The sequence below is a fragment of the Schistocerca serialis genome, chromosome 9 (assembly GCF_023864345.2).
Source record: "Schistocerca serialis cubense isolate TAMUIC-IGC-003099 chromosome 9, iqSchSeri2.2, whole genome shotgun sequence".
NCBI classification, from domain to species: Eukaryota; Metazoa; Arthropoda; class Insecta; order Orthoptera; family Acrididae; genus Schistocerca; species Schistocerca serialis.
In genome coordinates this window covers 32,320,764-32,347,055 of record NC_064646.1, presented here as the reverse complement: position 1 = coordinate 32,347,055, position 26,292 = coordinate 32,320,764, and the positions used below count along the sequence as shown (strand labels likewise).

General features: G+C 40.4%; 1 protein-coding gene across 1 annotated transcript in view; it reads left to right on the top strand.

Moving 5' to 3' along the window:
- The window catches only part of LOC126419299 (GTPase-activating protein CdGAPr), a 478,818-nt gene that overhangs the window by 371,155 nt on the left and 81,371 nt on the right, over positions 1 to 26,292 (top strand). Inside the window, exons 3-7 of the mRNA XM_050086473.1 lie at positions 1,120 to 1,344; positions 3,296 to 3,520; positions 11,056 to 11,443; positions 23,785 to 23,887; positions 25,445 to 25,678. Of these exons, the coding sequence (XP_049942430.1) occupies positions 1,120 to 1,344; positions 3,296 to 3,520; positions 11,056 to 11,443; positions 23,785 to 23,887; positions 25,445 to 25,678 (1,175 nt within the window). The remainder of the gene's footprint in view (positions 1 to 1,119; positions 1,345 to 3,295; positions 3,521 to 11,055; positions 11,444 to 23,784; positions 23,888 to 25,444; positions 25,679 to 26,292) is intronic.

Below are 26,292 nucleotides of genomic sequence, written 5' to 3'. Positions count from 1 at the left end.
CAGTTATTACACAGTCTCCTATTGTTATCTTACAACACTCCTGTAAAAGTATTATTTTCTTAAAAGGGGGATTAATCTCTGTTCATCTGGAAATTTGTTGGGGCAGTATACATTTCATTCTTGTAGTATACAAAATTCAGTACCTTTTAATTAATACATAGAAGCCCCTTTTGTGCCTGTCAGAATGGAAGATACATTTTCTGCCTTGCTGCTTGGTATCAGATGTAACCACAGCTCAAGTATCTGCCAGCAAAAAGCTGCCATTGCTTGTGAGGACCACTTAGTAGATAAAAAAAGCGAGCACAGATGTCTCTGAGTTTCCCAGACAACCAACAGTAGCGTATAGTCGTAAGATATGTTAAGTGCACAGAGGAGCAGCTGCATGTGCGTCTTATGCGTTCTTGATAAATCTAATAATTTCAAGATCATTTTTAGTGTAGGAATAAAGCTATTAGTTGTTTCCTTGGCATTGCTTCACTCACACAGTTAGATGCTTCTTTGGGTAACTCCTTTGATGTATTTTAGTTTCAGTTCAGCTATTCAAGGAGACTTTATATTAATTTTTTTGTTTACTTGTAAGGTTGATGGTTCAAATGGCTCTGAGCACTATGGGACTTAACATCTGAGGTCATCAGTCCCCTTTGTAAGGTTGACTTTGGATATTAACATGCACTAGACTTCTTCCGTGTGGCTATTCAGGCTGAAGATATTGTTGACATAATTATAGACAGGATTATTTGTAAACATGTGAGTGACAGTTGAAGTACTGGCTGCAACTGAATGAAGAATTTTCAAGATATGTTGGTTTCTGGAGGTTACTGTAGTATAAAACATGGATTTGTTAGATGGTGGTCTCTTCAGTATTCAATTTTTGAATGATACTTCGAGTAATAGGCAAACTGTTGAGAAAATGATCAATAAATGATGTTGCATTGTGTTTTTACATTGTGCTACTTGAGTCCTACTTTTATTCCTTTGTATCTGCTAATGCACAGTGTGTGGGATAGTCATTTGTTACTGTTCACCTGCTGATGTATTTAACATTTACATAGACTTTTGTGTGAAACTGTTAGAGATCTGGTGTGTAACACACCATAAGGAATGTAATTTTCTTTGCAGATCTGTCTCTATGAGGAAGAACTAAAACCATTATGGAGTGAAGACTCTGAGAATAAATGGTGGCATGTGTCAGTTACATCGCAGGGAAAGAGCTGGGTAATACGCCGATCCTATGACAACTTCCGTTTGTTGGATCAGCAACTGCATCGATGTATATATGACAGAAAATTCTCAGGCCTTCCTGAGCTTCCTCCTGAGGACAATGTTCCTGGCACAAATCATGAGGTAAGTTAGAAGGAAACTGCTGTAAAGCTTTTCATTTCTTACCTTTCCTTTTCAAGCTGCCTCTTGTCCTTTTGTGGTAAGTCAAATTCTTTCTGGGTGTTCAGCCATTTGTAGCTGTTTACATCCCTTCCCCCCTCCCACACACGCACAAACACCCTGTTACACCATGATATGCAGCTATACATAATATATAATTATGTATGACTAAAATACAAAAATATCAAGAATAAGTGAATGTATTTCTCCTGTCTTATTCTTCTTTTGTTTTTATTGTATTTTTCTTTTCTCTTTCACTGTGTACTAATTCAGAGAATAAAGAAAAGATTTTCTCTTTTTATTATGTTATGTCTGGAATGTATTCAGTGGTCTCAGTTAATTATATGTTTAACTTCACATAGTATATTTCCATGCAGTATAAACTGTGCTGTGAAAATGTGCTGTTTTCTTTCTCGCCGTCAGTTTTAACTACATTGTATGGTATGTAAACCAAGAGTCATTGGGGATGATCTGAAAGTTACATTATTCTTGAAGAATCTAGTTTCCCTATTACAGTAATAGTAATTATTGGTTTCAACAGATCTATGCTGTCTACTATGTGACTTTCAGTGTTGCAAAAAGCATGTACATCTATTAATGTTGCAGGGGCTGATGATGATAACATAAATCTGTCAAAACTGGTAATAGTAATAAAAAGAATTACTAGCATTGGCAAATTTGATTCTTCAAGAATAATATCATGTAATTGTGAATAAAACAGATTTTATACAAATTGGTGACTAGCGCATTTGTAAGAGGTTGTGGGGAAACTGTGTGAAAACTACATCTACACTTGTTGGTGCATTGCCACTTGGTGGAAGCAAAACATGTCACAGTTTGCTTCTGCAATTTATTAAATTTCTAGCAAACCCGGCAGTGCTTTGCAATTACTCAGTATGTATGGGAAATGGATATACGTCCTAATCTTTCTCACCTCCCTCCTGCTGTTCTCATCACTTCCTTCCCACTCTCTATATATGTTTCCTCTCTGTCCTCTTCTCCCTTCTCTCTGATCTTGAGCTTTGTTTCTTCTTATTGGAAACAAAATCTTAATTGGGAACTGAAGTCCACTTCAAATAAGTTGGTAAACCTGTTAGGATAATTGTATACAGGGTTTGAGGGAGACCTCTTCAGCTGGTAGAACATTGAGGATAGTAGCTTCAGTGCATAATTTTAATCTGCGAATAAGTAGGATTAAGAAGTTTTGCACCAATTGGATTCCATAGTTGTATTCTAAACATAAATCAATAAAGCTGAAATGTAACACTCTTCTTTTCTATTGAAGGCGACTGCGAGGAAGAAAATAAAACAAGCACATTGTTGTGAATACAATTTTTGTTTAAAATTAGACATAAGGAGAAAGGATGTACACAGAAGAAACAATTTGTCTCTTGGTTTACATACCATACAATGTAGTTAAAACTGACGGCGAGAAAGAAAACAGCACATTTTCGCAGCACAGCATTTTCTATCTCACAGTTGGTTTTGATGGAAAATCTGTACATCATTGTTTTTATTATTATTTTTTTTTTTTTAAAGTAGCCCATGTGCGTCGGAATGTTTATTAGATTATCGTGTAAAAATTTTGAATAAATCAGTCAAGAACTTTTCAAGATTTTTGGTAACGACATTAAATAACATCTTGTGTTCATATAGTAATATAGATGAAATGAATTATGGGTACAGTTCATGCACCAGATAGGATTTGTGTGTGTGTGTGTGTGTGTGTGTGTGTGTGTGTGTGTGTGAAGACAATGTCCAATTTTATACATTTATAATTTAGGTGGGTAGTTTTACATGTCAGATGAAGAAATAAGATCTTTTTGCTTCACACTTGGTTGGTTCACAGCTCTTACTTAATCTTTTTATTGTTGGCAGTAGGAATTGTATTGAATGTTTCATACCTTGTCCACAGGAAAGCACACGCCAGTTGCTGTCTGACTATCTGCTGCGCTTCTCGCAGTTGGCAACAAGTACAGTCAATTGTGGGCCAGTGCTCAACTGGCTTGAGCTAGACAATAGAGGCCATCGGCTATTGGTACCTGATGGGGACAGCTGTCCCATTAACACACCAGCTGTGGCAGCAGCCTATGCAATTCGCCGATATCAGGCTCAGGCTGGTGATGAGATTTCCTTTGAGGTAAGTAATCTGTTAAGATATCCTGCTCTCTGTTTGTTATTATTTACTCTACATATTACAAACAGAAGCCAAATCTGACAAAAAGGAGTTTTGAAACTGTTTCTGATATTGTCAGTCAGAACGCTTCTTCCTCCAACTTTGTATTTTCTGTTATTCCGCTGTCACTAGTATAAATTTCACAACAGAAAATAGAAATTGCATCAGAGTTAGTAGTTATATAATTTCAGTTTTTATAAAGTAACAAGGCAGACAGTTCATCTGAGTTGTATATAATCATCCTTGTGGCTCTGCAAAAGATTGTGAAAAAATCAAAATCTGCTAATGTAATATAAAAAGTGGGTAGACTTCTTGTGCAGGTTTATTCACTTTGCAAAAACTTGTTTTATAACCCTATTATTTATGTATCCCAAGACACTTTTCTGGCATGAAGCTTGTCACTTGCCTATGGCAATGTCTTATCTGTGTGAAAAGTGCCAAGTTGCACTGTGTTCAGATTACATAATAAACTTGTGGTATTTAGTTTGTTAGCTGTGAGGCAGATGGAGATTAAATATTTTGCTGCACTCCCCTTCTACAATCATGGTTGTAAATGGAGATAGCTATGTAGAAAAAATAATCCCGTAAACAATATGTTGTGGAAAAGAATAGCAACCTTAATAAAAGTAATACTAGGAGTAAAAATAGCCCCCACATCAACAAGTTATCCTTACTATTGCAAAGAAAAGAGCGCAGTATGCAGCTATAAAAATATTTGACCACTTTTCTTGTGAATTAAAAGTTTTAAAAACATATTGAAAGTATTTCTACTTGCAAACACCTTCCATTTCGTAACAGAATTTCATTTAGATAATATCTATAGTGGCTGGATTGCATTTATGAAGCTTTACTTTAGATTAAAACAGAAGTGAAAATTCAGTTATGTAAATAGGCAGCTCATAGCCATGTTATAACAGAATAAATGTATTATTTATGAATCCACTGCCAAGTTTCACATTATTCCAATGTTGTTGTTGTTGTTGTGGTCTTCAGTCCTGAGACTGGTTTGATGCAGCTCTCCATGCTACTCTATCCTGTGCAAGGTTCTTCATCTCCCAGTACGTAAAGCAGCCTACATTCTTCTGAATCTGCTTAGTTTATTCATCTCTTGGTCTCCCTCTACGATTTTTACCCTCCACGCTGCATTCCAATACTAAATTGGTGATCCCTCGATGTCTCAGAACATGTCCTACCAACCGATCCCTTCTTCTAGTCAAGTTGTGCCACAAGCTCCTCTTCTCCCCAATTCTATTCAATAGCTCCTCATTAGTTATGTGATCTACCCATCTAATCTTCAACATTCTTCTGTAGCACCACATTTCGAAAGCTTCTATTCTCTTCTTGTCTAAACTATTTATCGTCAACGTTTCTCTTCCATACATGGCTACACTCCATGCAAATACTTTCAGAAACGACTTCCTCACATTTAAATCTATACTCGATGTTAACAAATTTCACTTCTTCAGAAACGCTTTCCTTGCCTTTGCCAGTCTACATTTTATATCCTCTCTACTTCGTCCATCATCAGTTATTTTGCTCCCCAAACAGCAAAACTCCTTTACTACTTTAAGTGTCTCATTTCCTAATCTAATTCCCGCAGCATCACCCGACTTAATTAGATTACATTCCATTATCTTCATTTTGCTTTTGTTGATGTTCATCTTATACCCTCCTTTCAAGACACTGTCCATTCTGTTCAACTGCCCTTCCAAGTCCTTTGCTGCCTCTGATAGACTTACAATGTCATTGGCGAACCTCAAAGTTTTTATTTCTTCTCCATGGATTTTAATACCTACTCTGAACTTTTCTTTTGTTTCCTTTATTGCTTGCTCAATATACAGATTGAATAACATCGGGGATAGGCTACAACGCTGTCTCACTCCCTTCCCAACCACTGCTTCCCTTTCATACCCCTCGACTCTTATAACTGCCATCTGGTTTCTGTACAAATTGTAGATAGCCTTTTGCTCTCTGTATTTTACCCCTGCCACCTTCAGAATTTGAAAGAGAGTATTCCAATCAACATTGTCAAAAGCTTTCTCTACGTCTACAAATGCTAGAAACGTAGGTTTGCCTTTCCTTAATCTTTCTTCTAAGATAAGTTGTAGGGTCAGTATTGCCTCATGTGTTCCAACATTTCTTCGGAATCCAAACTGATCTTCGCCGAGGTCGGCTTCTATCAGTTTTTCCATTCGTCTGTAAAGAATTCGCATTAATACTTTGCAGCTGTGACTTATTAAACTGATAGTTCGGTAATTTTCACATCTGTCAACACCTGCTTCCTTTGGGATTGGGATTATTATATTCTTCTTGAAGTCTGAGGGAATTTCACCTGTCTCATACATCTTGCTCACCAGATGGTAGAGTTTTGTGAGGACTGGCTCTCCCAAGGCTGTCAGTAGTTCCAATGGAATGTTGTCTACTCCGGGGGCCTTGTTTCAATTCAGGTCTTTCAGTGCTCTGTCAAACTCTTCACGCAGTATCGTATCTCCCATTTCATCTTCATCTACATCCTCTTCCATTTCCATAATATTGTCCTCAAGAACATCGCCCTTGTATAGATCCTGTATGTACTCCTTCCACCTTTCTGCTTTCCCTTCTTTGCTTAGGACTGGGTTTCCATCAAAGCTCTTGATATTCATGCAAGTGGTTCTCCTTTCTCCAAAGGTCTCTTTAATTTTCCTGTAGGCAGTGTCTATCTTACCCCTAGTGAGATAAGCCTCTACATCCTTACATTTATCCTCTAGCCATCCCTGCTTAGCCATTTTGCAGTTCCTGTCGATCTCATTTTTGAGACGTTTGTATTCCTGCATTTTTATATTTTCCCCGTTCATCAATTAAATTCAATATTTCTTCTGTTACCCAAGGATTTCTACTAGCCCTCATCTTTTTACCTATTTGATCCTCTGCTGCCTTTACTATTTCATCCATCAAAGCTACCCATTCTTCTTCTACTGTATTTCTTTCCCCCATTCCTGTCAATTGTTCCCTTATGCTCTCCCTGAAACTCATACGACCTTTGGTTCTTTCAGTTTATCCAGGTCCCATCTCCTTAAATTCCCACCTTTTTGCAGTTTCTTCAGTTTTAATCTACAGTTCATAACCAATAGATTATGGTCAGAGTCCAAATCTGCCCCTGGAAATGTCTTACTATTTAAAACGTGGTTCCTAAATCTCTGTCTTACCATTTTATAATCTATCTGAAACCTGTCAGTATCTCCAGGCTTTTTCCATGTATACAACCTTCTTTCATGATTCTTAAACCAAGTGTTAGCTATGATTAAGTTGTGCTCTGCGCAAAATTCTAGCAGGCGGCTTCCTCTTTCATTTCTTAGCCCCAATCCATATCCACCTACTATGTTTCCTTCTCTCCCTTTTCCTACTCTTGAATTCCAATCACCTATGACTATTAAATTTTCGTCTCCCTTCACTACCTGAATAATTTCTTTTATCTCATCATACATTTCATCAATTTCTTCGTCATCTGCAGAGCTAGGTGGCATATAAACTTGTACTGCTGTAGTAGGTGTGGGTTTGGTGTCTATCTTGGCCACAATAATGCATTCACTATGCTGTTTGTAGTAGCTTACTCGTACTCCTATTTTTTATTCATTATTAAACCTACTCCTGCATTACCCCTATTTGATTTTGTATTTATAACCCTCAGCAGAAGAGTGATGTACTTACTACTGAAGATATAGTAACAGCAAGAGTAGAATTGGTAGATATAAAATTTTAATATATATTTAGTTTCTGCAGGTCCCCTAAATTCCTTCATCAGGGGAAAGAAAATGGAAAAAGGGAAGCTTATATACATATATGTTGTAGACAGTCTAAATAACTGAAAATCTTAGCTCAGAAGACACACAAGATCAAAATGGAGTATCAGGGCATAATTCAATGTCCATTGTGTTCCTGTTAATTTTCTGTAAGTGAGCTGTTTTTATATTGTTATTTCCTGTTCAGTCTCTGTGCCCTGTGTGTCCCTTGAGTCGAAATTTCAAGTGACGTTTTTTGGCTTCAGCATCTGCACGCAGAGTGTGGTTTTTTTTCTCTTTATTTTGAAGAAGGGTTAATATGAAGTTGGAAGTTTGACATTTAACCACATTTTTAAGTTTGTGTATCTGTCAGTATTATTTTGATGACTGGTGAATAGACACATCTTCTGTTACAAATATTCTTATTATTCATTTCTTTACTCCCATTTTGAATACTATTAGTTTTGAGATATTAGTGTATGACTGTTTTTAACATTGAAATGTGGCATTATACAAGTTTAGTCAAAATTAATCACCTCTGTGACAGAAAATAGGCAGTTGTGGAGAGGAGGATGATGAAGCTCCTGAATACTGACACAGAAATATAATCCAGAAATGATTCCAGCAGCATAATTATTGAATGCAAACATGCATGCGTTCAGAGGGGTTCAGGTTTAAGCTGATCTACCACTTGAGAATGTCATAAAAATGAACTTCCAAAAGAACTGCAAAATGTTAGTATTTCATGCTCAAAAATACTCTTTAATGTTAAAAAGATACTCTTAAGTACTCTTAAATCCAATTAAGGATTCAATAATACTGCAATCCGAAATAAAGTATTCTGACACTCACGTATTCATATCTTTATACAACGACAAGAACATTCCAAAATATTCTAAAAGTATTCCAATGCATTCATAAATATTAAAGAATCTTAAAGAAAGCTGTGGAACTTTCTAGAACATTCCAGAACGCTATAAAACATTGAAGAATGATTTCAGAATGTTGAAGAATTCTATAGTATATCTAGAACACTCTGGAGTATTCTAGAACATTCAAAGAATCTACTAACATCTGAGAATATTTGTAAAAACTTGAGAACATTATACACTCCTGGAAATGGAAAAACGAACACATTGACACCGGTGTGTCAAACACACCATACTTGCTCCGGACACTGCGAGAGTGCTGTACAAGCAATGATCACACGCACGGCACAGCGGACACACTAGGAACCGCGGTGTTGGCCGTCGAATGGCGCTAGCTGCGCAGCATTTGTGCACCGCCGTCGTCAGTGTCAGCCAGTTTGCCGTGCATACGGAGCTCCATCGCAGTCTTTAACACTGGTAGCATGCCGCGACAGCGTGGACGTGAACCGTATGTGCAGTTGACGGACTTTGAGCGAGGGCGTATAGTGGGCATGCGGGAGGCCGGGTGGACGTACCGGCGCAGTGCTCAACACGTGGGGCATGAGGTCTCCACAGTACATCGATGTTGTCGCCAGTGGTCGGCGAAAGGTGCACGTGCCCGTCGACCTGGGACCGGACTGCAGCGACGCACGGATGCACGCCAAGACCGTAGGATCCTACGCAGTGCCGTAGGGGACCGCACCGCCACTTCCCAGCAAATTAGGGACACTGTTGCTCCTGGGGTATCGGCGAGGACCATTCGCAACCGTCTCCATGAAGCTGGGCTACGGTCCCGCACACCGTTAGGCCGTCTTCCGCTCACGCCCCAACATCGTGCAGCCCGCCTCCAGTGGTGTCGCGACAGGCGTGAATGGAGGGACGAATGGAGACGGGTCGTCTTCAGCGATGAGAGTCGCTTCTGCTTTGGTGCCAATGATGGTCGTATGCGTGTTTGGCGCCGTGCAGGTGAGCGCCACAATCAGGACTGCATACGACCGAGGCACACAGGGCCAACACCCGGCATCATGGTGTGGGGAGCGATCTCCTACACTGGCCGTACACCACTGGTGATCGTCGAGGGGACACTGAATAGTGCACGGTACATCCAAACCGTCATCGAACCCATCGTTCTACCATTCCTAGACCGGCAAGGGAACTTGCTGTTCCAACAGGACAATGCACGTCCGCATGTATCCTGTGCCACCCAACGTGCTCTAGAAGGTGTAAGTCAACTACCCTGGCCAGCAAGATCTCCGGATCTGTCCCCCATTGAGCATGTTTGGGACTGGATGAAGCGTCGTCTCACGCGGTCTGCACGTCCAGCACGAACGCTGGTCCAACTGAGGCGCCAGGTGGAAATGGCATGGCAAGCCGTTCCACAGGACTACATCCAGCATCTCTACGATCGTCTCCATGGGAGAATAGCAGCCTGCATTGCTGCGAAAGGTGGATATACACTGTACTAGTGCCGACATTGTGCATGCTCTGTTGCCTGTGTCTATGTGCCTGTGGTTCTGTCAGTGTGATCATGTGATGTATCTGACCCCAGGAATGTATCAATAAAGTTTCCCCTTCCTGGGACAATGAATTCACGGTGTTCTTATTTCAATTTCCAGGAGTGTAGATAATTCTCAAATTTTTTCTCTTGAAATAAACACATTGATGCGAAATAGATGTGCGATGTTCTGGTGACCACCACTATGTGAAAGTAACCACTACAAATATCCATATCTCCTCAACCGCAGCAGCTATAGTGGTGCACACATAAGAAGAAGGGTGATGGTGAGATGAACAGTGTGAAGGAGCAGTGTACCAATAGTGTCATTCCGCTACATCTGCCTGTAGCATGCACATCAGGGTGTGTGTGGAATATTTAGCATTTATTTTCATGTTAGTTTAGATGTGATGAGATAACTTAACCACTATAGCATATGTTATTGGTGGCATAAAGCGAACAGGATAAGTATGCATTAAGAAGCAACAGCAATAATTTTCCAAGTGTAGGATTTCCACAAGGGCAACTTGGAAGCGGAAACAGCGATCCTGTGTAATGCTCCCCTGGCATTGCCAGTTACCAGGATAGACAACAACTGGAGCCTGAGACATGGGACACTAACACAAAGTACCCTATCTCTCTCTCTCTCTCTCTCTCTCTCTTTCTCTGAACCAAACACTCATTCTGATGTGCATACCGTGCACACTACTATACCACCAATTTACCATTATGGTGGACAACAATGGAACCGAAGTTAATACCAGACACTGAACCCAGTGGATGAACCTTGAGGTTCACAAACTTCTTCCACAAACACTTCAATTTTTATGTATATGTTTATGGAGTTACCTTAGCTTGACTTGGACAAAGCTAATCAGCTCCCATCAAATGTTAATTTAAACAATAAAAATGAACCTTTAAATACTGAAATTATAAAGCTATCAAGAAAACTACTTTTTGCACTTCATTTCACACTTAGTTAACTTATTCTATTACAATACTTGCTTATGAACTACATTTGACATTATATTATTCAGTGAGCAGGTATATAAATTCTTTAGTTTTATTAGAATTGTGTAAATTTATCATCTACAAACTGCTGCTCCAACAGGGTCCTAACTATCTCATTGTTGTGTATCTGCCTAAAGTATATCATTAATGCTTGATGTGCTTTACTAACCTCATACAGTATGTCCTGATAAACAGACTGCAAACTTGGAAAAAGTGACATCTCTGACCACAGCACCATATAATATTATCATTTAATCTGCTATTTGTCATATGCAGATGGAAGCTATGAAATGCCTTACCATTTTATGCCATTGCTATGTATTACAGATTGGGGACATGATTTCTGTGATTGACATGCCACCTCCAGAGGAGTCAGTATGGTGGAGAGGCAAGCGTGGTTTCCAAGTTGGCTTCTTCCCTAGTGAGTGTGTTGCAGTAATCGGTGATAAGGTCCCCCACGGGTTACCTATTCCACAGCAGCCTCCACAACAGCAGCAGCAGCAGCCTCCACAACAGCAACAGCAGCAACAAATAGAGCAGCAGCGACAGCAACCTAGTAAACCTGTATTGCGGAAGCATGGAAAGCTCATTGCCTTCTTTCGCTCTTTTATTCTGGCACGTCCATCACGTCGCCGGCTTCGTCAGTCTGGTATCCTCAAGGAACGAGTATTTGGCTGTGATCTTGGAGAACATCTCCTTAACTCAGGACATGATAGTGAGTCTAATTGTTTGTTTTCTTGAAACTGTGCTGTTTTGAAAGTAGTAAATGTAATCTTGATCTCTACCTGGTCCTTAGTATATAAGCTCTGCTAACATGATTGATACACTCAGAATCCTATATTGTAAGTTAATTAGTTATCCCTTGTTTCACACTTATGACAGACATTAGCAAAATACTGGTAGAGGATGGACCTTAACTACCTCTGCCAATAACCCTCCCCCTCCACCCTTCTCCCCCTGCTGTCTCTCTCTCTCTCTCTCTCTCTCTCTCTCTCTCTCTCTTTCTCTCTCTCTCTCTCTCCCTCTATCTCGTTTGAATACAGATGATACTTCATACTGAGTGTTCAGTGGGCACATAAACAAGATGAATAAATGTTGCTAAGCTTCCAGACAAGTTCTCCTTCACAGCTCGCAGAATACACATACCTCTGCCGACCTGAATTATTCCAGTTGATTGCGTTATAGTGGCACTGCAGCTAGCCTAGCTCAGGAAATCCCTTTCCCTCATAGAAATAGTACTAAAGAAACAAATTTCCATGACACAGGCATCTCTGAACCAACTGTGCTCCCTCTAAAAGATACTTTTATTATCCAGTCCCAGTTATCTACACACCATCTCCCAAATTGAAACCCTTGCCCCACCAACAACTGGAAGAATGCTCCGGAAACTGGCATCCTACTCCCACCCTGGAATACTGCTAACCAGTGATACCTATCCTACTCCTAGTGAATAACCCAACCCCCACCCCCCACTGTTGTCCTCTCATAACACACACTCTGTGCCTTGCTGATCTTTCCCTACTACATCCCCCAAAACTCCCAATATCGAAATCCATACAGAATCCAAAAAAACAAAAACAAAAAAACTGTTGTCTAACTACCAAAATCCTTAATTCTGAAGGTATTTCAATTCTATCTAATGTCCTTACCTTCAGTCAAACACCTAAGTTCAATCATGCTGAGCTCATCAAAGTCCTACTTTCCTTGTCTCACAGTTGAGCTGCATTGCTGGTATGACGGGATAATGTAGCTGTGTATTGCATTTGCTTTGAAAATTACTTGAAAGCTAAGTGTAATTTTACACCTTAGTTTATGTGTCTACAAGCTGCACAACGAGATGTTACCTTTGGTTAAACAGGTATTTATAAAGAAATGTTATTACCAAAACTCATTATTCGTGCATATGTGCCACCACTAAAGTTTTCTATTGGAGGTATTCAGGTTTGAGCCGCTTGTGGCCCAGCAAACTGTGTAGTTTGGAGGGAAGCAACAACAATGCCAAGTTTTGAGATGATGGAAGCAGCTGAAAGAATACATGTCACTCACAGCTGACATGTTTACTTAAGGAAAAACATTTTGTGCAACCAAGTAGCAAACAACAAAATAATTGCAATACAGTTTGCAGTATGCTAAGCACAGAAAAGATCATAATTGTTTTGATGTGTATTAAGAGCCACAAATCTCCTGTAATATGTCTCTATAAACAACTTTCCAAGACTTCTTGTTCTCTGCATATATGTAGAGATTTCCAGCTCACGATACACCCGAGCAGCCAATGTAGAGCAGTCCATGTGAAAAACATGGTGTGCCCAGATGAATACCCGCCATTTTTAACATTTGTCCTTGACTCTTATCTATAGTGATCAAGAAGGCCACTTTCAAAATGAACTGCAAGCATATGAACTGGAAAGGCAAGTTTGTTGGGATGATGAGAATTCATGATATCGATACTGTCTCTCCTTTGGCTCCGCTTGTGATGATGGTCGCCTGCGTGAAACGCCTTCACAGCATTCTGACATGTAACCTAGTGCCATTGCACAATCTTGGTGCATTCAAGTTATGCGTCAGTATGACAGGCACGCCCACCTTCAGCTCCAGCTTGTGGAACAGCATCCTCAACAGCTCTGATGAGTTTAGGAACTCTACAGAATATGTAGCAGAGTTGTCTCTTGCCATCACTTTATCAAGTGACATGTAGATGGTCACCTCACCTGGTACTTCATCAACAATTTTTTTGTTGATGTGATTCATTCTGGAGTGCCAGGATTGCTCTTTCACATAACCAATCCATATTGCTCAAATTTTGCTGTAAGCTCAGAAAAACCTCATTAATCAGGTTATCTCCTGAGCTTACAACATTGCAGCAGAGGTGCAGTCTTCCTGTATTTGGCCACAGTGAGGAAGACTTGAGGCACATGGTGAGGCAGCTGCCAAGTGCCTCATTTGATGACCAGCAGCATCTGTCGGAAGTCGCCTGTGAGCAAGGGAAGTACTCAACCCTTCAACATTATGTTACTGCTGACTGTAAGGTTTGATTGAGTGCCTCGATTGCACACTTGTGTGACATTGAGCATTTTTCCCACATGATCAGTTTGCACTGATGCAGGAGTGGTGTGACCATTGCTCTTGCTTATAGTGCAATTGGACATTTTCTCACTCGCAAGATTCAGCAGAAGCTTGAACACTGAGTGGGAAGTTCTTCTTCCGCTGAACAAGGTTGCAGCTATCCTTGTGCAACTGCACCAGTAGCAAATTCAACAAGAATATCTTGCCCGTACACTCCCACCCTGCAGGTGTGCCCAGGAAATAGAGACCCCCTTCTCCAGTCACCACATGAGTCACGTTTTATTAAAAAATATGCTTTTGATCTTGAGCTCTCAAGGCTACGGTATCATAACTGAGCTCCCTGAGGAAATCGGTGGACAACTATACTGCTTGTTGTGGGGTGGGCCAAAATCAGACAGCTGTTTTCCCACCATTGAGAAAACTTTGTCCTCAATACGTTTCAGCACTTTGATGACATATAAGTCATCAGTGGCCTGTGCTGTCCCTTGGTACTGATGTGTGATCTCTTCTGATAATGCAGTTTTATATTTATTCCAAAATGTCTTTAGGTTTGAGTGTCTGCAGGTGCTCGACATGATAGTGAAGAGCTCTCTCAATTTGACGAATGACCAGCACAGTATGGCATCCTCCATTGTAGTGTCCCAGTGGCCGTCATCATTGAAAAGTCCCATTGCCTCACATTCTTTCTGGAATGTGGGTTTTCCCTGCTCATCAACTTTTTTGAGGGCCTGGAAACTGATGAGGCACCAGACATGTGTCAGCAGTAAATGCACACAATAACACTCAGTATGTGTTGCATGCACGTTGTATATTCTGTGGGTAGCTGATGCCTTCACACATTGCCAGCCTTCAGTTGCAGTGCCCTGCACATGATGCTTCCATTCTTTCCATAACACATTCCATGTGTAATATTTTGGCATTTCTGAATACAGCAAAGTTCAAGCAAAGTCGTTCATCTGGCACCGCCGAAAAAATGCAGTGACAGTGGTAGTGGACGGTGTCACTACTCAATAGACAACAATTTGGCCTTTGTGAAGTATGTGTGCTTGCCCTTAGGAAGGTGCTCCACAAGGTGTGCGACTTTTGGGTGCCTCTCCTGAAGAGGCAAGTCCAATATCCGAGATGGCGCTCTGTTGGTGCTTGGAGCAGTGAGTGCAGAAACACCCAGGTATTGTCCATTACAGTGCCTTACATGGTACCTCTCCCTTTAATTGTGGCCGTATGTAACTTGTCCGTGGACATTCCTGCACAATGGATATCCAGTCTCGTTTGTTTCGGTCTCTTTAATACTGCCCAATTTGGTGTATTTTCCATCCTGCATGCACAGGAGCTTCAGCATTCCGCATAGAGTGTGTAATGGGCTCTTGGTGGCTGTGTCTTGTAGCTGTTTTTCCACATTGTGATTGGGCAGCTGTGCTGATATCACTTGATCAGTTTGGTTTGGCCGCAGTTTTTGTTTTAACCACAGCGGCAAGTGCACATGTGGCTAGCTGTGTTTTTGTCATTTAGTGGAATACATGAAGCACTGCACCTCACCAAAAATGTGCCTTTTGATGAGGAGGGGCGCCACCTTTTTGCAATTTGGCCTGAAAAAGTAATGCTATGCTATTGTGCCAGTCTGTTGATTGCTGCCTGTCCATCAGTTCTTCCCTGATCTTGGTCCGGCCTGGATTGAATGTGAAGGTGATGAGTAAATCCAGCTGACCATAGTTCTGGACATAGGAGAACTTGTCCTGGGTAACTTTGTGGAGGTACCTCAAACTGTTCACAAGTGATGACAGGAGGATGACCATCTGATCTAAGTCGTTCGGATTTACATTGACATCATTGGCAATGGTATATTGCAGGTAGAAGTAATTTTGTGCACATAGTTTGCTTTGATTTAGCACTACATACCTTAGATGCCCACTTTCCTTCTTCACGTACATGTCTACCATAAATATGGGCAGAAGCACCCAACTCCACAGCAGCAAGTTGAAGTTATGTTCATGAACCATCCCCAGCCATGGCAAGTATGTTGCAATGGCCAACATGCTGCCTGCTCAGCAAGTGATCTGTGTGAATTACCATCTTGGAACTATCATTGGAAATGATCTTGAGAGCTGTTTTAAACGTGTGCTCCAACACATTGTGATCATGCTGAACTTTTTCTATTTTCAGTACAGTCACCTGTTCAACCGCCTGAACAGTTAGGCAGTGTCTATCAGTCTCCCCGTCGTCTCCCATAAAGTAAAATTGTAAAAGTTGTGCCTGTGCATTGGATGTATGTAAAAGGGCCCTTATTTAATGGTGCACTTTCCGCTACACTGTAAAATCCCAGGCGTGGTGAGAATTCTGTAAGCTCCAAGGTCATCATGTGTAAACATGAATTAAATTCTTTATGGGGTTTGGAAATCACTGTGAATCATCAGTCTCACCAGAAAATAATTCCTTTAAAGGATCAACTGGTGCTTCTAAAGTGGTAATGGATGCCTTGCCACCCAGAGCAACAAATTCCTGCCATTTCCTTCTGTACCATTTCAGTGACCCACAAAATCTGTGTGCCTCGTTCGTGCAGTCAGTTTTGATGATACTGTGGTTAGTGAAATCTGTAGTTGGATCATAGTTGAAAGCACACTTTTTTTAAAAAATCTCCAGGTATTCCTTGCAAATATTTGGTGACGTTCAACTTTGCCTCCTAGACTGTTCAAGAGGCATGCACAGAGGCCATTTGTGCGGCATTCACCTGATGCAGAGAAGCTGTGTTTTTGGCTGTCTCAGAATCAAGCTGAGAGGCCATGTGTTCTGCTGTATACTTTTTGTCATTGATCATATGACAGCTCTGGTGTCTCCACTGCATGCTGAGGTGCAGTGCATTCAGTGTTTTGTTGAAGTTGAGTATGAGCCTGCATTGACGCTCTGTCTGCTCATTTCTCCACTGTTCAGCATGAACTAATGATTTTTGCTGTTGAGCTATCTACATAGCTCATTGTTAGCTCTGTGAAATATTTTATTTGTGTTTCCCAGTCATTAGAAATTTAAACAGTAATAAAATCAGTTCCTCGGTTTAGGTACGATATCCGATGTAAGCAACGCAACCTAACAAATAACTACGCTAACAACAATACATCTACATCTACATCTACATGATTACTCTGCAATTCATATCTAAGTGCTTGGCAGAGGGTTCATTGAACCACAATCATACTATCTCCCTACCATTCCACTCCCGAACAGTGCGCGGGAAAAACGAATACCTAAACCTTTCTGTTCAAGCTCTGATTTCTTCTCTTATTTTATTTTGATGATCATTCCTACCTATGTAGGTAGGGCTCAACAAAATTTTTTCACATTTGGAAGAGAAAATTGGTGACTGAAATTTCGTAAATAGATCTCGCCGCGACGAAAAACGTCTTTGCTTTAATGACTTCCATCCCAACTCGCTTATCATATCTGCCACACTCTCTCCCCTATTACGTGATAATACAAAACGGGCTGCCCTTTTTTGCACCCTTTCGATGTCCTCCGTCAATCCCACCTGGTAAGGATCCCACAACGCGCAGCAATATTCTAACAGAGGACGAACGAGTGTAGTGTAAGCTGTCTCTTTAGTGGACTTGTTGCATCTTCTAAGTGTCCTGCCAATAAAATGCAACATTTGGCTCGCCTTCCCCCACAATATTATCTATGTGGTCTTTCCAACTGAAGTTGTTCGTAATTTTTACACCCAGGTACTTAGTTGAATTGACAGCCTTGAGAATTGTACTATTTATCGAGTAATGGAATTCCAACGGATTTCTTTTGGATCTCATGTAGATGTAACAATCAAAGAAGAAGAAAAAAACAGTTAAATGAGGGAAAGAAACAACAAACATAACCCAGAAAGAAACTATTGAGATATTTGCAAACCAACAAAATCATCAATCACTCACATCTAACCAGAAAAGCCATGCCAGTATCCTAGAAAGCAAACTTTCAGTATGCTAGAAACAACCAAAATCACTGAAGAAGCTATGAATCATTTAAGCCAATGAGAGAAACTAAGTCAGTGTTCAAGAATCATTATAATATCACAATCCAAGTTCTCAACATCAGTTCTTCTGAGCTATAGAGACCCTAGAAGCAAAAAAAAAAAGTATATATATATATATATATATATATATATATATATATGAATATAATAGAGGGAAACATTCCACGTGGGAAAAATATGTCTAAAAAGAAAGATGATGAAACTTACCAAACAAAAGCGCTGGCAGGTCGATAGACACACAAACAAACACAAACATACACACAAAATTCTAGCTTTCGCAACCAATGGTTGCCTCGTCAGGAAAGAGGGAAGGAGAAGGAAAGACAAAAGGATATGGGTTTTAAGGGAGAGGGTAAGGAGTCATTCCAATCCCGGGAGCGGAAAGACTTACCTTAAGGGGAAAAAAGGACAGGTATACACTCGCACACACACACATATCCATCCACACATACACAGACACAAGCAGACATTTGTAAAGGCAAAGAGTTTGGGCAGAGATGTCAGTCGGGGCAGATGTACAGAGGCAAAGATGAAGTTGAAAGACAGGTGAGGTATGAGCGGCGGCAAATTGAAATTAGAAATTAGCGGAGATTGAGGCCTGGCGGATAGCGAGAAGAAAGGATATGCTGAAGGGCAAGTTCCCATCTCCGGAGTTCTGACAGGTTGGTGTTAGTGGGAAGTATCCAGATAACCCGGACGGTGTAACACTGTGCCAAGATGTGCTGGCCGTGCACCAAGGCATGTTTAGCCACAGGGTGATCCTCATTACCAACAAACACTGTCTGCCTGTGTCCATTCATGCGAATGGACAGTTTGTTGCTGGTCATTCCCACATAGAACGCTTCACAGTGTAGGCAGGTCAGTTGGTAAATCACGTGGGTGCTTTCACACGTGGCTCTGCCTTTGATCATGTACACCTTCCGGGTTACAGGACTGGAATAGGTGGTGGTGGGAGGGTGCATGGGACAGGTTTTACACCGGGGGCGGTTACAGGGGTAGGAGCCAGAGGGTAGGGAAGGTGGTTTGGGGATTTCATAGGGATGAACTAAGAGGTTGCGAAGGTTAGGTGGACGGCGGAAAGACACTCTTGGTGGAGTGGGGAGGATTTCATGAAGGATGGATCTCATTTCAGGGCAGGATTTGAGGAAGTCGTATCCCTGTTGGAGAGCCACATTCAGAATCTGATCCAGTCCCGGAAAGTATCCCGTCACAAGTGGGGCACTTTTGGGGTTCTTCTGTGGAAGGTTCCGGGTTTGAGGAGATGAGGATGTGGCTCTGGTTATTTGCTTCTGTACCAGGTCGGGAGGGTAGTTACGGGATGCAAAAGCTGTTTTCAGGTTGTTGGTGTAATGGTTCAAGGATTCCGGACTGGAGCAGATTCGTTTGCCACGAAGACCAAGGCTGTAGGGAAGGGACCGTTTGATGTGGAATGGGTGGCAGCTGTCATAATGGAGGTACTGTTGCTTGTTGGTGGGTTTAATGTGGACGGACGTGTGAAGCTGGCCATTGGACAGGTGGAGGTCAACGTCAAGGAAAGTGGCATGGGATTTGGAGTAGGATCAGGTGAATCTGATGGAACCAAAGGAGTTAAGGTTGGAGAGGAAATTCTGGAGTTCTTCTTCACTGTGAGTCCAGATCACGAAAATGTCATCAATAAATCTGTACCAAACTTCGGGTTGGCAGGCCTGGGTAACCAGGAAGGCTTCCTCTAAGCGACCCATGAATAGGTTGGCATACGAGGGGGCCATCCTGGTGCCCATGGCTGTTCCCTTTAATTGTTGGTATGTCTGGCCTTCAAAAGTGAAGAAGTTGTGGGTCAGGATGAAGCTGGCTAAGGTAATGAGGAAAGAGGTTTTAGGTAGGGCGGCAGGTGATCGGCGTGAAAGGAAGTGCTCCATCGCAGCGAGGCCCTGGACATGCGGAATATTTGTGTATAAGGAAGTGGCATCAATGGTTACAAGGATGGTTTCCGGGGGTAACAGACTGGGTAGGGATTCCAGGCGTTTGAGAAAGTGGTTGGTGTCTTTGATGAAGGATGGGAGACTGCATGTAATGGGTTGAAGGTGTTGATCTACGTAGGCAGAGATGCGTTCGGTGGGGGCTTGGTAACCAGCTACAATGGGACGGCCGGGATGATTGGGTTTGTGAATTTTGGGAAGAAGGTAGAAGGTAGGGGTGCGGGGTGTTGGTGGGGTCAGGAGGTTGATGGAGTCGGGTGAAAGGTTTTGTAGGGGGCCTAAGGTTCTGAGGATTCCTTGAAGCTCCGCCTGGACATCAGGAATGGGATTGCCTTGGCAAACTTTGTAAGTAGTGTTGTCTGAAAGCTGACGCAGTCCCTCAGCCACATACTCCCGACGATCAAGTACCACAGTTGTGGAACCCTTGTCCGCCGGAAGAATGACGATGGATCGGTCAGCCTTCAGATCACGGATAGCCTGGGCTTCAGCAGTGGTGATGTTGGGAGTAGGATTAAGGTTTTTTAAGAAGGATTGAGAGGCAAGGCTGGAAGTCAGAAATTCCTGGAAGGTTAGGAGAGGGTGATTTTGAGGAAGAGGAGGTGGGTCCCGCTGTGACGGAGGACGGAACTGTTCCAGGCATGGTTCAATTTGGATAGTGTCTTGGGGAATTGGATCATTAGGAGTAGGATTAGGATCATTTTTCTTCGTGGCAAAGTGATATTTCCAGCAGAGAGTACGGGTGTAGGACAGTAAATCTTTGACGAGGGCTGTTTGGTTAAATCTGGGAGTGGGGCTGAAGGTGAGGCCTTTGGATAGGACAGAGGTTTCGGATTGGGAGAGAGGTTTGGAGGAAAGGTTAACTACTGAATTGGGGTGTTGTGGTTCCAGATTGCGTTGATTGGAATTTTGAGGTTTTGGAGGGAGTGGAGCTGGAAGTGGGAGATTGAGTAGATGGGAGAGACTGGGTTTGTGTGCAATGAGAGGAGGTTGAGGTTTGCCGGAAAGGTTGTGAAGGGTGAGTGAGTTGCCTTATATATATATATATATATATATATATATATATATATATATATATATCATCCAAATCCAAACAGAAAATTGAAGTCATTGCTTAAGGATCCCAATATATCACAATCCAAAACATTTCCCAAACATTCTGTGAGTTGCGAAATATTTTCATGCTCATATGTTACAGAGTTTAGTGCTGATTTTATCCTACAGGAATATTTATGCTGTTCTGGATTTATGTATGTGCTTATTTCATTTGTTGAAACAGTTAAAAAATAATCCCTATGCTAAACTCATAGCATTTATTTGATAGGTAACTTTATAGATGACTTTTTAGTCACATTATCCATCCCATAGGAACAGTAGTTATGTTGACCATCTCACGGGAACAGTGACTTTTTGGGAATAAAAGGTACCTTGCGTGTTAATTCAGGGTAAAGGCTATCTCCATAGTTCATCCAAATGTGTCCAACCATTTCAGCATGAAGGAGTAAGAAACAATCAACTTGATGAAGAAAGAAAGTTAACAATTTCTAGTTCGGTGCAGCACAAACTTCATAATATTTGCGCACATGCAACAATGTCATTTGCCCTCACATATGTAAGTGTTATCAGCAGTTATGTTCACATATAATCATAATCATTTCCAGCCTCATGAAAAGCCTACCACATTCTACACATAAAGGCATCATTTCTCTCTGTTGCACACATTTAAATGACACTGTTGTTGTAGGTTTTCAAGTGTCTCAGAAGCTATAAGATACACCTGATGCTCAGTGGCTAAAATGTGCTGGGCTTGTAAATAAGTATGGATTAAACACTTTGAGGATTGTACAAGTATTGTATCCATTACTTTGAATCATATTTGTAGTAAATATTAAACAATAAAAGCATTTACACAAATACAAAGCAGTTCAAAAGATAAAGAGTAAATAGTTTTTTCTAAGAGTAATTATTGTTCCACATTTCGTACTATATGCTCCAAATTTATACATATCTTGTACTACACACTTTTAAAAGTTACGCTTTGTGTTAATTGTGGGTATAAGCTAATTTCATCCCAAAGTTATTCCAAATCCATCCAGCCGTTTCAACATGAGAATGTAACAAAATACTCAAACACAAACTTTTGCATTTATAATATGTATAGGGCTTTTAGCCACGTACTACTTATTACAATCTTCAGAAAGACTCACGAAGTAGTTAGGCTATAATATTTTAGTTTTTTATTGTGACGAAAAGCTCATATTAACATTGAATCAATAACAACAGAACTATTATATATAATCAAAGAATAAACAATCTGTCCCTTGTGCGTGCCGCCACAGAGTAATGCTATCCTTCACTGTGCGTCTACGGATGTTCTGCTGGCGACTCCCACACAGCCCCCTCTCTGATAGAGCAGAGCTCCGGGAATGTAGGGGTATTTGTATTTCAGCTGATGCCCGGCTCTTGTGTGTACTGAAGGCATTGGTTGAACTTCTTCAGCTTCTGTTGCGGGTAGTGACGGTACCGCTTCCTCTTGTGGTGGTGAGGTAGTTTCATACTGGTCCAGTGGTGTGGAAGGTGGCGCTTGGTGCCTGACCTCTGTGTCCTCTTCAGTCGGTAACATATGTGCAGGTTTGAGCCGTTCCAATGATACCACTTGACTCTTTCCATTTAGAGCTATCTGCATGGTATGTTCATCCTGTGAGAGCACTCTGTAAGGTCCAGAATATGGAGGCTGCAGCGGTAACTTGACGGTGTCCGTCCGTAGCATCACTGTGTACATGAGCGTAGATCTTTGTGCACGAATGTATTTACCGCTCCATGTCTCGAGACAGGAGATGGGCGAAGTCTGGCCATATGCTCCCGTACCATTTGCAATGTAAACGGCAATTCGGTCTGTCATGCCCCTTCTTTATTGGTGAAGAATTCTGCAGGCAGTCGTAAGGGTTCACCATAAACCAATTCTGCGGTGGATGCCCCTAAATCCGTTTTCAATGCTGTGCGTAGGCCCAACAACACTAGGGGTAACGCTGATGACCAAGATTGTGCATGGCACATTAATGCAGCTTTTAATGTTCTATGCCAGCATTCCACCATCCCATTGCTTGCTGGGTGGTACGCTGTGGTGTGATGATGTTGAAACCCGGAGAGGTTCAACTGTGCTCGTGATATGTACTCCACCGAGGCAAAGGAATTTGTTTTCTGAGACCACTCCATGTTAACAGTAGAGTTAAGACATTTTATAAAAGGGGATGAGAGCAAGGCTGCACAAAAGTTAACAAAACCTAATACCTTAATATTAACAAAACACAATCTCATAAAGCTAACACACCAGCTGAGCATAACAAACTGGGACAAATTATTTCAAGACTGTGATTCCAGTGCCCAAACAGTTTACGAAACATTCCACTATTACTTAACAGGTACTTTACAAGCCCATCTTGTTCAAAAGAAATACCATAAAACAAGAAAGGGTAAATTTTGGTACACCAAAGAACTGGAGACTCTAAAAAAATAAGCTACTGCTGTTGAAGCGCCTTGCCAAAGTAAACAATTCTAATGAAATTAAGGATCTTGAAAAAATCACGAAGAAACTGTATAAGAAAGAGTTGCAATTGGCGAAACAAAGATACAACACACATCTCATAAAAAAATAGTAAAAACCAATGCAAAACAGCCTGGTCGGTAATTAATACCGTTAAAGGTGAAGTCAGAAACTTTGACAAGACAGTCCCAATACCAGCAGATACATTCAATAAATGTTTTGTAAGCTGTGCTGATGATATCAAAAAGTTGATCAGTAAACCCAATGTAACATGTATAGATTATATGAAGAGAGCGAACCTAAATCATAATAGGGCCAGATCACCATTGAAACACGTTAAAGAGGTCTATTAGACTGTAGCGTTCTTATATTAAACTGTCATGTTACCTATCACATCAGAACATGATGCACATCTTATAATTTTCTATAATAAATTTTTTTAAGAATATATATAATCTCATCTTCTCTCCTGTTTACAGTTCCTATGGTCCTGAAATGTTGTGCAGAATTTATAGAAAGTAACGGTATAGTGGATGGTATTTATAGGCTTTCTGGTGTCACATCCAACATACAAAAATTGAGGTATGTCACGGAAATTTATAACTAACTGATAATGTTAAGATTATTATTTTTAGTTTAATGATTATGCTGTCCCTTTGTATCAGGTAAATATAGCCTCAAAGGAGGAGTCATTGGACTTTGTGTGGTTCTGAAGCATAATATGCAGTCTGTGGTCATGCAACTGTTGGAAATGTAAATGGTGTAACAGTTCTGGCTATATCTGTGAACTGAGTTTGTGGCAAATGTCAATGTATTGTAGAATACTTTTTCTTGTGTAACTATGAGAATCACAAAAGGTTGTGCTGTGTACTCTCTGTTCCATATTATACATTTGATATAGATAAAGAAACGTACCTCAATTCACTTAACTGGCTTCCATTACAAATTTTACGTGTTTTGTAGAGGTTTAGTCATTGTAAGAATGGGGAAGAAAATCGATTGTAGCTTCATTGCTGGCACCATCTGGGCTTTCACTTGAAGAGATTTAAGGAACTGACAGAGGTGCTTTTATTGGTTGTAGCAAATTTTTAAATCTCTAGTCTGTTCCTGGATTTGTTCATTTTACTGCTACACCTTGCTTCCACACCATCACCATCCACTTCTGTATGAAGACCACCTGTAGACTTTTGTATGCATTACTGTCACTGTTATATGCTTTCGTGTTGCATCTGTATGTTTTTCTAATACACCTGACCCTCCACCCATTAGGTTTTCCATTTGTTGCTGCTTACCGATTTATGGTATGTATGTCCCACTTGCTTTTCCCAATTTCTTAAACTAATTTTCTGTCATCTATAACAACAATTCAATTAAACTTTTTCCTTTGACCTTGGGCCTTGAGTGGCTTTCCTGGTTGGATCTTAAAAAGTTAAGTTTTTCCAGCTGTTATTTCTCTTGTCATGTGAGCTAAGCCCTGACTATTAAAATATTGTAACTAATGTCTGTGCTTCGTGGAAAGCAGAAATTTTCCTGTTGTTATTTGGTTTTAGTGTCACTACGGCTTCAGTTTGAGTGTGACAATTTCATCAGAACATTTCCATGTAGATGATTCCTTTCAAAATCTTGGTCCAACCAGAGCAACTATTCTTACTGATTTTGCAATAGATAAGTAAAAAAGAACTAGTGGTTCTGAATCAAATTCCCATTTTATATCATCTGCTGTTTAAACTTGTACCAAATGCAGTGTTCACAAAAGTTTATTCAGTGTTCACAAAAGTTTATTCTACAACTCATTGTGTTGTGGAATTGTTTGTAGTACTGTTTTGTGAACCATGTTCTGCTTTATGCCATCCCACAGTCATGTAATTTCTCCAGTAATTTATTGAGTAATGTTTGTTTGAGGTTAGAAATCATAGTAACTTATTTCATTTTGATGGTAGTTAAATTTAATGGATATATTTTCAAATTATATAGAATGTTTAAAAAAAAGTATGCTATATTTTTAGAGGTGGTAGTAGAGATTAAAACAAGAAAACAAAATTGTCTTGTAAATATGGGCTCTAAAATGGTGTGTGTGCTTGTTAAAGTTGCTACTCTAGAAATGATAATTTTGTCAATGTTGTATTCTTTTGTTGTCAGAAATGCGTTTGATGAGGACCGGGTTCCAGCCCTGTATGAGGATGAAGCTATTCTTCAGGACATACATTCAGTTGCTTCACTACTTAAAATGTATTTCCGTGAACTTCCAAATCCACTTTGCACTTACCAGTTGTATCATACATTTGTTGGAGCAGTGCAGGCTGGTACTGATGAAGCAGGCCGTCTGGCACGGATGAGAGATGCTGTGCATAAACTTCCACCTCCTCACTACAGGTGTGTACAGTATTTTAAACATAGGGTCTCCGGAAAAGTAACTGAGGTGAATCAGATTATTCTGAAATAAATAAATGAATTTGATGTTTCAAAACATTTTAAAAGGATATAACTAATTTTATTTAACACATTCTTACTAAGTGTCTTCACATGTCAGTGTTTTCCTGTGCATGCAAACATACAGAGTGAAACAACGTGGTTGAATTTCTTGCTTTTTGAACATGTGTTTTTTTATAATGAACAACTGCAGTAATTAATTATTATGATATATGTCCTAGTAACCAAATTATTATTTTAAGCATAATTTTCATCATGAAAATCATGTTTTATATAAAATCAGATTCACTGTCAATCATAGAGACTATCTTATTTCCATACAGCATAGATTCACTATCTTTTAATCCATATTATTTATATAATTCATTTGACTATTAGTCATTGGCAGAAAGATTAATTTGGTGTTGACTGCTGTGTGAACATTTGAGTTTGTTTATCAAAGTCATCATTTTGAGCTAATATTTCAGTTAGAAATGAAAATGTATTTCATACAGCCACTTTCTGCTTTATTTTTTTAAAAAAAAAAAAGAAAAGAAAAAAAAGAAAAGAAAGAAAAA